Genomic DNA, 14,459 nt, shown 5'->3' on the forward strand with positions numbered 1-14,459 from the left:
TGTTATTGAAAAATAGACAACTTTTTCCATTTTAATTCATTTAAAATTTGAGTTAAAAATTTTAGTTATGATTAGATTATGTCAAGATGACTCATAAAATAACATCATGATTAATAGACGGTTAAAACCCTATCAACTCAAACATCCCATTGTCTCACATTCATGATCTTAGCGGTAACATGATTCATTCAAAATGCCTGCCATGCATATCTCAACTACGCACAGAAGGCCTAAGTGTGAAAGTGTTAATATACTCTCTGGTGAAGTTAATGAAGAGCACATCCAAAAGCCAATAACCAGTTGATGCCTTCATAAAAAAGCAATAGAAACACATTCTTCTTTTTTTTTTTTCCTAATCGAAGGAGAAGTATGAATACAAATATGAAACTGCATTGAAATTATTTTTGAGTACACTTTCTAATTATTATTATTTTTTATTTTTAGAAATTTGTGATTGATTGAAGAAACTGATGCAGAAATCAGTCCATTAGTCGCAGTCTATGCATATGTTGTACTGCGCAAAGCTTAAAGAAACAAGCTCTTCGGAATAAGAAATCTACTCTCCGATCTTAGAGCTTTACTTCTCTGCCAAAAATCCAACTGAACGGAATACTTGGTGCTCGCTTAGACCTTGCTTGAGCTCTCTCCTCTACCTTTCTAATTCTTGGAGCAAGTAGACAGACATATTCCTGAGCCTTTCTTCCCTCAGCCGAAAGTCCTGTTAGCTCCTGAACTTTCCATCTATCCACCAAGAACTCTAGTATATCGGCATAATCATTGGAAGTGTAAACCCCAAGTCTTTGTGCAACAGCAGAGAAATGCTCGAACAGGTTAAGGTCATGCTCATCATACATAAGATGGGCTGGCATTGTGATCTTCTTCCTCATCATCTCAGCAAAAGCAACAACAGTTCCGTCAGGATCAATTTCAAAGAGCTTTTCAACTATTATATTGTAGGCAATCTCAAGGCGTTTTTCATCTGATGCAACTGTACCACATATTTGAGCTAAACTTAGAATCCCCATGTTCCATGGCAAGCCTAGCTGTATTCCTATGGGAGATGAAAGTTGCCCTCTCTTGGAATGAAGTGTAAATGAAAGTAAGATAAGGGTTCTTCTCTATTCCAGGATACATTCCTGATCCAATCAAATATGGGATTGTCTTCTCAACCTGTCTTATGTCTACTCTTCCGGGCAAGTAAAGATACTGGTTTAGAAGGTCTCCATGTCTGTTCTCTTCAGCTGTCCACGCCCTTGTCCAAATTGCCCAAGAAGTGAGGCTTGCACCTGTTTCATCACGAACTCCATCCAAGGTATTAAGCAATGTTTGGTAAGTTGGAAGAGCTTCTTCAGTGATCATATCTCCAACCAAGGAGACAAAGTAATCATCTGGGATCTCCTTTGCTCTCTTCCTTAGTTCCTTAACTTGCTCATCAAATCCATCAGAGGCAGCATCTGGGAGAAAATCTTGTGGTTGCCAACTCTTTTCAACAGGTTTCAGCAAGGTTAGAATGTTGTTTTCAACCCAACCGTCCATAGATTTAAAGATTTCAATCTTTTGTTGTGGGATGGAGTGAGTTAACTTGAACAAGCACTCTCCCATGAGGCATAAAAGCTTTCTTGGAATTCTCAACCTTTAATTGGCCGCTTGAAGGAAAATTTGAGGCCATGTAGAGCTAGGGAGATTTGAGGCTGGCTATTGGTTGAAGAGCAATGTAAGGCAGGTTTTGAGATTGACTCAATTTGATGAGAGCCATTTTGCTTTCCTTGTAGGGTTTTAGTCTTCTTCGAATTTTGGAGTTTCTACTCTCATATGATGGAGTATTTTTCTTTTTAAAATGAAATGCATGCCTTTCAAAAAAAAAAAAAAAAGCTAACAAGGTTATAATTGAAGGCAAAGGAGTAGGATTTGGTTTTGGGTTAGCTCAAATGGATCAAAGTAACCTTATTTCATATCACTCCTAACTTTACTGTAAATAGATTATGAAAGCATTAATTGATTTTATATAATTATATCAATTTTATTTTTTAGTTCATTTTGTCCTAAACCAATAAACTATTTCTATGAGTGCATAAACCGATATAACTTAATCCTTTGGATCTTAAACAATGAAAACAACCGAAACCATTTTTACACCCCACATTATAATAGACTGTGATTGTACAGAATATAATTGTAAAGAAAGTAATTGTTAAGAAAATAATATTATAGCATTTGGTGTATATATATAAATATGTATAAGTGTTAATTAAAATACTAAAAAGATAATATTGTAACTTTGGTTTACATGCCATTCATTGGGAACGTGATATTAATTTTTAAAATTACTTTTATGTATGAAAATATAAATTTAATATATTTGTATATTTTTTAATATAAAACTTTTTTATATGTTTTCAAATACTAATAAATAACAATTGTTATTACATTTCATAAATTATGCTATGATGGAAGAAAAAAAAAAGGAATTATGGTAGATCAAATTTTTGTACATTACCAAGAAAGTGAAAAAGTAATATTACAGCAGTTTTGCAATGTAATCTGATTTCTCCTAGTGAGTGTAATGTGATTGTAATGTAATATTACATTACATTGATTGTTCGCATACCAAACATTGAATGTTAAATGTTAGTAACTTTTCATATAGCAAAAGTTCCCTTATAAATAGCAAAAGATTAATTAGAAATAAACAATATTTCCATAAGCATCGAAGCCAATTAAGTGCCCATAAATTTGGACCTCTAATGTGAGGAGTTGTGATGAGTTGCTTTCTCGTCTGTATCATATTATCATTGCGCTTTAATCTGAGTGATGTTTTGGTAGGATTTCTGATGAGTAGATGGGTTGGGCATTTTTGATATTGTGTGTACAGGGGTGTTTATTGGTTTGATATATATATATATATATCCTACCCTGCTTTATGTGTATTATTATAACAGGGTACTCTGTCATGCTTACAGGCAAGGTTTTTGCTTTGCTGGCCTCACCTGTACAGATCTACCATTTCATGAATGATAATTACACGCCTCTCAAAAATAAAAAATAAAAAAATGTGAGATTTTGTAAAAAGTTAGGGGGCGTTAAGTCAAATGGAAGTACATTTCATCCCTAACAAAGCTCGGTCCACACTTCAAACTTGTATTTGTTACATTTGAAACTTGTCATTTTAGACATAATTTTGACTGCTTTTGCTCACATTATGTTCTTTAGAATTCACTTCTAATCCATCATTTTGCAAAAATACAAAAAGATTGTGCTCTTGTGAAGTAATGGATTATTCTTTACATAATATCTAAAAATTTTTTTTGAAGAAATTATGAGGTGTAACTTTTTTTGATAAAGACATTTCAAAAATAACCATCAAATACATTTAATTGTTTTTAATCATATTTAACCATGACATGACAAAAATACTCTTAAAACTATTTAAAATAAATTAAACTATTCACCACAATTTCTTTCCATTTGTGCTTCCAATTTCTTTCTCTCACCATCTCACTCTCTCTAATTTTATTGATTTCTCTCTTCGACATATCGTCTGCTATGCTCCCGATTTCTCTTTCTCGCATTTTCAGATTTTTTTTTCTGCACTTTCAAGACACCAAGCAATGGTTTTGATGTGTTTAGGTAGATGGTTATTTGAAAATTTTGATTTTTAAGTATTTTAAATAAAATTAAAATGGTAGAAATGGTCACGAATTTTTAAAATAACTTTTAATTGGATCAATTTAAGACCTAGACACCAATAAACTCAAAATTTTAAAATTTTAAAATTTAGGTTTTCAAAAGAATTTTTTTTTTCGATTTTTAGTCGAAATAGGTGTTTAGATAAGAAAATTTGTGTTTTAATTTATGAAAATATTTTTGAAACACTTCAATTTGTGTCAAATTGTAAAAAAAAAAAAAAAAATGAAAAGAGTTGCAAGATTTGAAATTTTGGCTCTTAAGTAACAACAACATTTTAGATATTAAAATGTAACAAAATGTTTTTGAATATGGCATGCAACAATAATATTTTTTCAATCTAACGTGTAATAATAATATTTTCTTTTTCAATATGGCATGTAACAACATAACTATGACGTGTCACGTGTTCTGTACATGGTGTGTAACAATATAACCATTACGTGTTACATGTTTTTGTATATGACGTGTAACAACTTAACCATAAAGTGTAGCAACCTAACTATATCGTGTTATATGTTTTTGTATATGACGTGTAACAGCCTAACTATGATGTGTAACATGTTTTTGTACATGACATGTAATTTTATTAAGGGTAATTTTGTCTAACTTGACTAAAAATAGTTAAAATTATAAAGAGAATTATTTTTGAAAACATCTTATTTATAAAGGTTACTTTTAAAAATGCTCCAAAAAATTTTAAATTATTTTAAAAAATTTAATTAAATTTTTATATTTTTATTGTATCAACATGAAAGTTATCTTTAACCAAATCTGCTTTCAATTATTAACATTATCAACAGGCCAGACAACATACAATACCCACTTCCATTAAATGTGATGTCCACCTTATATCAATTATAACTTCATCTTACCCTGGAGGTCAGCTCATTCGATGCCCTCCAAGGAGGTGGAGGTGAATGTAATACACAGAATGGGTACGTAAAACTTTACAAGTTTAAGGTGAAAGTTATAAAATATTTAGGATAAAATCACATATTATATTGCAATTTACACGTACATTGATAAATAATGAATGGTTACGTTCATCTAAAAACATAACATTAGATGCGGTCGTTATATTTCTTTGAATTTGTGCACACAACGAAACAAATCATAATGTCTAAAATAAATTTGAAAAATTGAGAGAGACTGTAAGTAGGAAGTTCAGTGAAGTGTTAGTTTATGTTTACTAGCCGATAAATGAAATTATCAAGGTTCTAAATTTTCAATTTGTAAAAATTTCATCCAAAATTAAAAGTGAGAGTAGATATTAATCTTATTTTCAAAGGTGCATTAGTGCTGTAGATGGATCATATATTCTTATTATTCTTCCAGTGAATGATCGAATTCATTTTATTAGTCGAAAGGGATATCCAGTACACGCCATGTTAGTGTGTAATTTTAACATGCTATTCACTTTTGTGATTGTCGATTGGCCTGACACTGCACATGACATCCGTATCTTTTCAATTGTACTTGAAGAAATAAAAATATGTTCCCCACCCTTCAAAAGGTACAATTTATAATTTTTACAATATACAATTTGTCATTCTATATATTTATTTCTTGAATTTTTTTAATGAACTAACAATGAAACCTTTATATTTTTTCTTAAGTAAAAATTATTTAGTGTATGCTGATTATTATAATACTGAAGGATATCTAGCACTCCATAAAGGAGAAAGATATCACATTCTTTATTTTAAAGGTTGCAGTTAGCTTAAGTGTGCAGAAAAACATTTAATCATGCACAATCTTCATTAAGAAATATCATTGAACGAACAATTGAAGTTTGAAATAATAGATGGCATATTTTACATGATATGAAGTCATTTTCGTTGATAAAATAAAAAAAAAAAATTATTGCTACAACAATGATACTTTATAACTACATTAGACAGTGTGACGTTAGATGAGGAATTTGACAAATATGATCGTAATTTCAATTATATTCGTGAGAGTCAAGAAAAAAGAACTAATGATGAAGAAATGAGTTTATATACTAATAGAATAATATTGGATGATAATTACATGAGTAGAATTCACAACCAAATAATTGCTACATTGATTAAAAATAAAAATTGTTGATTTATGAGTTATTTATGAATTATGTGTTACTTCTAAATTATTTTTGAAAATTTTTTTATGATTTATTATTAATTATAAATTTTATGTTATATAAAAATACTTTTTATATTTTCAAAATTTTATTTTAAATAAATAAAAAAAATTAACTTTTTTTCATTGTGAACAAAAGAATTCGCCATTAATAGAAAGTTATTTATTAAATACCATTTATAGTAATATTAACCAAAATTAAAGCCTATATAAGTTGCTTTGTTAAATAGCTTATCTATAAAAAAGAGTTTATAAAAATAAATTTACCAAACAGTTTTAGTTTAATTTTAAAAGCTATTATTTTTAATAAGAATAAATTGTGTTGCTAAACAACTTATCTACCAAAAAAAAAAAAAACTTATAAAAATAGATTTACCAAACAACTTCAATTTAATTTTAAAAATTATTATTTTTCATAAGAGTTTTTAAGCTAAAAAAAACCAGGCCATACATGCTCTTGACAAGAGGTTTTGGTCTGATTTTGGCAGGAAACTCACAATTTTGGTGTTGGTTGATTATTAACATCATGAAAAAGCCTGACAAATCAAGAACTTTTCAAAGCTGATAATGCTTCCTTCGTTGTAGCTGAGATTACAGCATCTGAAGCATTTGGCAAATAATAATACTTCCCTGCAAGATAATAAATTTTATTACTTACATTTCATATGCATGGAAAATAATTTCAATGGACGCACCTTGAGCTACTCTTGCAATTTCCTTAGCAAATCCAGTTGAAACAAACTTGTTTTCTGTGTCAATGACAAGAAGGGACATTCCTGCTTTGTATATTTTCCCAGCCACTTCAAGAATCTCATCCTGCAGTATTTATATACATAAAATCGCATTAAAACAATTTCGTCAAACCCAGATAATATTCTGAAACCTTCATGTGTATCTTTCCGCTCATATCACTAATAAATTATTCAAGGGTTCAAACAGAAAAGATCATGGCTCCATTAGATTTACAAACCTAGATAATATTTAGGGATGGTCATATATAGCTATTATGTACAGTTAAAGCCTAAAACAGAGGCTCTATTATCATTGTAGCAACTATACTTGAGCCTACAGTCACCATGCTACTTCCTAGTTACAGTGTCATAGTTTACCTTCAATTCCTGTGCTGAGGGTCTAGGGGCATCGGAAGCAGCGGCTTCGGGGTCAGTGGATCTTTTCAGCGATATGTTGGCTCTGCCATCAGTTATTGCAACAATCATTACACGTCCCACATCACCACTTTTCTCTGCATTTAGCCCAACCCTGACAGCCTAACCATTTTAAAGTTTATAAGGGAATTAGAAAAGAAAACTCTGAATTTGTATCAAATTGTGCACTGAAAGGAATTTCATAGACAAGCTCAGGAATCACAGAGACATAACCATACAGTTATTATTCACAGCAGAAGCATTGCAGAATAATGAGGCAACAATATTACAAACAGCCATGATGTAAAAGTCACTAACTACAAGTCAAAATGACAGGTAGCACATGCGGAATAGTATGGCAAGGACAGCCATTATGCATGTCACTGAATACAAGCTATAGTGAATCGTTTTGGTACAATCTGTGCCAGAAATTGAGGATTCAGTATATATACATACCATGCTTAAACCATGAGCTAGGGGAGAGCCACCACCACATGGAAGTCTCTCAAGACGTTTTCTTGCCATTGCAATTGATCTGGAAGGAGGCAGAAGGACTTCTGCAGCATCTCCACGGAAAGGTATAATGGAGACCTACTCAACATTACCAGAAAATTGAAACACATTAATAATCCAGAAATATTCATGATGCTTTCATTACATCAGTTTTAATGGTTTGATTTTTGCCGAACACTTAAGTGCATTAACGGATCCCTTAATATGAATTAACATTTAGCATCGTTTGTATGCTAGGAAGTTCAGAATAAAATTGTCTCTAGTTTACCTGATCTCTGCTTGTATAACTCTCAGCCAGCAACTTAAGTGCAGCACCTTTAGCATTTTGCATTCGGTTCAATGCCATGCTCCCACTTGCATCAACCACAAATATTACCTGACACGAAATATATATATATATATGTTATGAACTCAAGCATAAGACAAGTTTTCATTAGTACTTAAATTGAATTTATTTTACTATCTTCCTGCCTCATCGAGTGGCATGGTTAATAAACTGAACCAAAGCCAAAGGAGCAGATCCTAGTTAACACAATCTGCTTGAGCAATCTTCCCACATCAATTTTACTTCAATCATTATGCCTAAATAATCTGAAGGCATTCAGCTTCTTATAAATTAATTCTTTTATACTTCATGGTGAATACTGATAAATTTGGGATATTGCTAACTTCTATGTGTTAATCGATGCCAATGGAACTTTAGAAACTTTTATCAACAAACCTCCTGTTAGATTATATACTAAAAAAAACCGTAAAGTAAAAAGAACAATGAAATACATAGAACAAGCAGAAGGTATTTCTTGATAAATACATAAAATTAATAATAGAAGTAAGAAACAGAAGTAGCTCATCAATACCAATGCTCCTGCTTTTCTTGCCATTCTCTTAGCCCTCATGTCACTTTTCTCCACAAAAACTTTCCTACTTTTTTGAATATCTCTCTCCCTACGCAACTTTTGATATGGTGCAGCAGCTCTAAGTGTTGCATCAACAGCTAGTCTCTTCACTGGACCCTGTGGGGTAAACGATGCAGCTTATTCCAAAAATGAAGTTAAGAGTGGGCAAAAATAATGCATAGAAGATAGGAAAGAGTAAAGAAGATTGCTAATTCACCAGCCCATTTTGAGATTTCAACACCCTATTGGCAAACCAATGCACTCAATGATACAATAAATTTACTAGTCAGTTAACGTAAGGCAAAACAGTAAATAATATATGAATAAATAAAGAGGACGCAGGGTGTAAAAGAATTAGAGAAAGGGGAGAAAGTAAGCAGATTCTGATAGGAACAGATCTAGCAAAAGGAAGAAGATTAACAGGCCTTGTAAGAAATGTTATACCCTTCATTGGGTTACACAAAATATTGGAAGTTTGGCTTGCAAAATATAGTATTTTTAACAGTCATTATATACTTCAAAAATATTTTGAATGAAGAATCTAGGAAGTTTTGGAAGCTTGTGGCATCCAGCCCCTTTATCTAAACTTACAGGGTTCAGGGAAGGGACAAGACTAACCTTCGGGAGCATTGGTTTAATATATCGGCCTCTATCCTCTGAGAATATAACATTCTTTGCTCTTCCAGCCTTCCCTCGTCTCCTCTGTGCTTGTTGTGCAAAGAAAAGTAGTTTCTCATCCACCAAACCCCCTTCTGCATCAAAGATAAATTCTTCAGGTATTTGCTCTTGTTGTTGCTCATTCTCTTCATCACTGTCATCCTGGTTGCACACAAAGCCTCGCATTTTAAGTAGACTTACTTCACTAGTAAAATTGTTTAGTTTTAAATAGAATATACAATGATTGCCAGGTCCTCAAGGAGAAGGATTTGGCAGATTTTAGTTGATTATAAACAACAATTCCTCTTGATGTTGAAATCTTAATGTTAACAAACCTCTTGATCTTCCTCCTCATTTTGCTCCTCCCCAGATTCTTCATTTTGTGGAGGTGGAGGTGGAGGCGGAGGCTGTTGGTTTTGTTGATCTGGTTGGTTCTCATTTATAATGGAACGAGGAAGAATGACAAGCTCCACCTGCATTGGATATTGGATAACATATCAACACAAATTTATTTGTAAGGTTTCCAATATTTTGCTTTTATGATGCAGACAAAAAACAGCAGGTACATCATGAAGCAGATACTTTTTCCTTTTTAACGTCAATATTTCTTCCCGACCACCCACCAAAGAGAGAGAGAGAGAGGAGAAGAGATGAAAGAGTATATATGATGCTCCAAAATAGAAATTTAATCAAGCAGATATTTAAACCAGTGATTAGCAGATATTTTAGCAAAACCTGCAACGCCACAAAGAAGTATCATATGTCCCTCAAGTGTGAAACAGACATATGCCCAAAAGTTGGCTGCAACTAGGAAAGGGCAGAAGTAACAACAGCACATTGCATGACAAGCAATAAGAGGCAAGATTTGCTTTAAAATTTTGGAAATCAATCAGAAACATATAAACAGGAGGTCTGGTGATGAATGGCTGAGAAAATTTGTTGCGCATGTTCTCCAAACAGGTGAATGGAAAGTGTTAGTATCTAGTGCATCTACACAATCACTGAGCAAAATCATAGTAGGAAAACTTAACAGCTTTTTTCAGGTCATCCACAGTGACTCTTTCACGTCCTTCCAATGCAGCCAAGCATTTTGCAACCCGAGCAGCATATAGCTCAGCTCTGTGTCCCTGTGAATCATTTGAGTATTAGTTATTTTTCCATACCTTGATTAAAATAATATCTTCCTATCCATCAAACAATCTTCAATTAAAAAAATCCGAAAATTCATTATCAGGAAAACACAGTACGCATCAATCTTAACCTTTGCTATGTTCTTAAACTCCAAAAACCATCATACCCTCATTTTTTGCTTAAGAATGGCATGTATTGGCAGCAACATTTGCCATTTTTCTTAATGGTTGCAGTTCATGAAGGTGATCCCCTACAGTGAGATAGTCCCCTACTTATTCTTTGCTAGTCTCTGACAGAAGTTTTATTGTGTTGTTTTTCTCTTTCTCCATCTTTTGTGCTTGAACAATACAAAGTGTTCCTCTGCTATATGTCCATCCAAATACCATGTTTTAAACATCCTACATTTCTTAAATCCTCAGTCTCTAACTACAAGAAAATCAGTGATGTTTCTTTCACAAAATATAATCACTCCAAAGGATCTTCCAGTGATCCCAAGTCATTTTATCCATATGAGCAACTACACAGATTAATATGAAGCAGGAAAGTAGTGAAGATTCCAAGTCCCTGATAAGAACTTAAGGAGCAGCACTCATAACTAAAACATTAGATTTTCCTAATAAAAATATCACTATACATCCTTGTTCCCAGGAGGAAGCTAGGGGCAAAGAACTATTTGCCTAAAGCTTTTGAGATTGAAGACTGATGGCTTCAGCTCAGTCAGCTTCTAGACATGTGGGACACTGATTCCTCTTCAACTGAGAGAATTTTTGGGTGTTACAGCATAAGAGGATTGGGAAGGGACAAGTTAGTGTAATTTTTGTTATTCAAAGTGGTTGGAAAATAAAAACCATACAAAATGTAATCTCAGCACCTGGCAACCACCTCGAAGGGCTTCCATAACCAGGTACTTTAATTGTTCTCGGCTGATTGTAACATCCTTCAAATACTCTCTTGCTAAAATGATCTGCGAATAATAAATGCACAAGAGACAAACAATATTCATCCTTCTGCATAACAAAGTACCAGAACAACCAAATTTCAGATACACATTAAATTAACAAAGGTTAGGGTTGAGAAGCAAGTTCTCGCTAAAACTTAATGGTAATCATGCAACTGAACTGCTGAAAAAATAAGGTGATATCAAAGTCATTAAACTTTACTAGCCAAATGTTGCCATTTCAACTACTTACAGTACATTTTAGGATGAACTGCTCCCCTTGAAAAAAATTTTGAATCCTGACAGAGGACATTTAAGGGGTTCATTCTATATACCTATTTTACAGGCAATAACTATTTGAACTACATAGCACTAAAGCCCACAAATATCGTAGAGAAACTTTCATAAAATGGACATAGAGATTTATACTTTTTCCCCATTAACTTACACAAAATAAACCCTCGAACTTTTTTCTATATAATTATGAGATCAATGTTTGTCAATATTAAGAAAGGTTGACCGAGTTTTATACAGTGGAAAATAGTCCTTGAGTGTTCTGGGGTACTATTTATAGTTAAAAGATGATGAAGCAAGTGCCGTCACATTGCAAAGAACTCAACATCTTGAACTTTTCTTGGTCTATGAACAATACGTTGAATTTGAGCACTTTATTACATACACAAGCTTTTGGGCATAAATGGATGAAGTATATACGTTAAAGCAAATGATTTCTTTTATACAGAAATTTTTTAAAGTCAACTCTTAAAGCTTTTGCAATCGTCTCTCATTCTAACGAAAGGTGGATTTTAGGAAAGCTCATCCTATTACTAGATTCAAAATCTGACTTAAAAACAAGCCATCAATGCCTGGTTACCTGAGTCTTAGCATACTCTGTTTCTTCCCCAACCATTTTAAAAACTTCATTGCTAGCTTCCTGAAATTGTGTTGCAATTCCAACTGCAGCAACACGATCTTCAAAACTCATTGGAAGATCTGCACTGCAGAGCAAGTATGCCATTAATAGAATGGGAGGGATATGTAAAAGCTAAGAACCCCATTCCGTCATCTAAAAACAAAATCTGTACCTCAAGTTAATTGCAATACGATCTAATAAATGTTCTCGTACAGCACCCTCTTCTGGATTATAAGTAGCAATCAAGAGAGGTTTGCAAGGGTGCTTGAAACTGATTCCCTCTCTTTCCACAATATTAACTCCTTCGGTCAGTACATTAAGAAGCAAATTACTAATGCCCTCATCAAGAAGATTAATTTCATCGACATATAATACACCTCTATGTGCTTCAGCCAGAAGGCCTGGTTGAAAAACAGTTGTTCCCGATTTCACAGACTCCTCAACATCAACAGATCCAATGAGTCTGTCCTCTGTGACTCCAAGTGGAATCTGGAGCAAGAGTGGACTGGGTATTTAAACAATAAAAACAAGCTCAACAGCAAAGGTTTTCTTGCAAGAAATGTACCTGAACAAAAGGAGATCTGACAACTTGAGTTTTAACATTTCCATCAGAATCATATTCTGCTTGCTGAGCTAAATCATCTTCCCACCTTCAGATATAAGGAAGACCAGGTCACTATCTTTAAAGGAATGAAAATGCAAAACTATTTTTGAATCAATTAGCCTCATATCTATTATCACAAAATCGGTGCAGTCTCAGTTTTTTAAAAGTTACAAGAGCTTAACTCAGAAGTTCTAGAGGCACCTGAGCATTTGGCTCATTGGTTGGTGCATAATCCCCCTGTCTTAAGAGCAGGGTTCGAATCCCCCCTCCGCCAATTATAAAAAAAAAAAAAAACTTAGAAGTTCTAGAGAAATTCTTCTAGCAGCAGAACATGGATTAACAATTCAAAAGAATATTGAAATATTCTCAGCAGGGACTGTACCAGCCACAATTTGGAGAAAAAATAAAAAAAAAATTAATACGACTCTTGAGCTTAGAAATTCATGTGTGTTTTTTCATGACCCTAACAATATAATGTACAAACTTATGTAGGGACAAATTCATTTCCAATTAAGAAAAACCAAAGTACTAATGTGATTATAACTGGTAAGAGTTCAGTGCTTGTACTCCTCTGGGCAGGCTGGATCTGCATTTGCTATTGAACCAACAACTACATCAATGGGTGGCAAAATTGCATGCAACCCACGTGCCATCACTGTCTTGGCTGTTCCTCGCCTTCCCGATATAGCAATCCCTCCAATCTCACGATCAATAGCCCCAAGTAACAGTGCAGTTTTAATGGCATCCTGTGACAAAGGTTAATCAAGAGTCAGATATGGGTAAGCATCTGACATATGACTATATTCAATTTTTTTCAAATCCATGTCCACTAGTAAGCCTCCAAAATAAAGAATCAGAGTAATAAAGCACATACTTAAGTAAAATTTCCATTAAACTAGAACCTCTAAAATTTCAACTAAAACCACGAGACATTACTTCATCAACAAAGACATACAATATCAATGACCCAATTTTTACTTCTTCTAAAGCATTTCCTTCCTTCCTTCCATATATACAACAAATGAGAGAGAGAGAGAGAGAGAGAGAGAGGAAAAGAGACCTGGCCAACAACAGCAGCTAAAGGGAAGTACTGTCTACCATAAGAAGAAGAAGCAGAGGGATCTTCAGAGGAAATGACTGCCCCATTGCTTGAGTTTACCGTAGCATTTGAAGTAGCAAGAACACGGCGAAAGCGACTGCTACTGTAACTTTGAAAGCGTTTCTTCGGGTTCAAGCAAGAAGAAGAAGGGAAGAAGAGAAAGGGGTATGGCTTGAATAGGATAGGGGACGATTGAAGCTGAGACAGAGAAAGAGCAGAACAAGTAGAAGACGTAGCTGAAAAGGCCATTGGTTTTTAACAAAAGAAAGAATGAGAGAAAGCAAAATCTGTTGGGTTGCTTCTTATCTCTTGTAACGCAATCTCGTAATCTAATCTTTTCTCTTCTTCCGTTCCTTCCCCTGTCTGCTGCAACCCTTTTAACTGTTTCTTGCCTTGCGCTCTTTTTCTCCCACTCGCTGCGTCACGCGCGTATCCAGCATTTTCTTCCTTTTTGTAAAGGAAGAATCTTATTTAAATAAATTCAAGGTGACATCATAGGCCATTGGACGCCAAGGTGTCTGCTAAACAAAAGTAAAGAAATGTTTTCAGGAGGAGAATCAAGAAAATGAAATCTTAGACTTAAATCTTCATGTTCATTCGACACACTGATTGATTTTACTGAATTAAACTATATTCTCAATTCTTATTTAAAAACTGTCGGATTGATTCCATGAGTTGAATATTAAGCTCCAAATCATTGTCCTGCTTCCTTATTTTTTGCAAGTCAACAATGAGTCAGTTTTCACTTTGTACTTTCTC

The 14,459-nt window shown here is 33.6% G+C and overlaps 1 protein-coding gene and 1 pseudogene across 2 annotated transcripts; both read right to left on the reverse strand.

The window, feature by feature from the left end:
- Window positions 1-456: 456 nt before the first annotated feature.
- LOC18589911 (stearoyl-[acyl-carrier-protein] 9-desaturase, chloroplastic pseudogene) lies at window positions 457-1,580 on the reverse strand (annotated as a pseudogene).
- A 4,609-nt stretch (window positions 1,581-6,189) lies between these two features.
- Window positions 6,190-14,146, reverse strand: ALB1 (ALBINA 1). 2 transcript variants are annotated; one of them, XM_018128245.2, is made up of 15 exons: window positions 13,662-14,145; window positions 13,169-13,347; window positions 12,563-12,647; window positions 12,170-12,486; window positions 11,959-12,082; window positions 11,019-11,111; window positions 10,048-10,143; window positions 9,352-9,489; window positions 8,978-9,178; window positions 8,321-8,476; window positions 7,732-7,839; window positions 7,407-7,541; window positions 6,915-7,073; window positions 6,501-6,621; window positions 6,190-6,435 (listed from the first exon to the last, which is right to left on the reverse strand). In XM_018128245.2, exons 1-15 carry the CDS (start codon window positions 13,947-13,949, stop codon window positions 6,350-6,352), a joined length of 2,286 nt encoding a protein of 761 aa, XP_017983734.2. In that variant the 5' UTR covers window positions 13,950-14,145; the 3' UTR covers window positions 6,190-6,349. The 2 variants fall into 2 exon arrangements, with proteins under 2 accessions (XP_017983734.2, XP_088665879.1); XM_088809753.1 differs by lacking the exon at window positions 11,019-11,111 and having other exon boundaries at window positions 13,662-14,146.
- Between the last annotated feature and the right edge of the window lie 313 nt (window positions 14,147-14,459).

Source organism: Theobroma cacao, chromosome 9 (genome assembly GCF_053813885.1).
Source record: "Theobroma cacao isolate CCN51 chromosome 9, ASM5381388v1, whole genome shotgun sequence".
In the NCBI taxonomy this organism is placed as follows: domain Eukaryota; kingdom Viridiplantae; phylum Streptophyta; class Magnoliopsida; order Malvales; family Malvaceae; genus Theobroma; species Theobroma cacao.

Excerpts from the sequence above, each read along its gene's own strand:
- ALB1 (XM_018128245.2), bottom strand. The coding sequence starts at position 13,949 with ATGGCCTTTTCAGCTACGTCTTCTACTTGTTCTGCTCTTTCTCTGTCT. Across the intron at positions 12,083-12,169 it reads CGTATTGCAATTAACTTGAG|TGCAGATCTTCCAATGAGTT; the intron begins GTACAGATTTTG and ends CTTGCTCTGCAG. Across the intron at positions 6,436-6,500 it reads AATTGCAAGAGTAGCTCAAG|GGAAGTATTATTATTTGCCA; the intron begins GTGCGTCCATTG and ends ATTATCTTGCAG.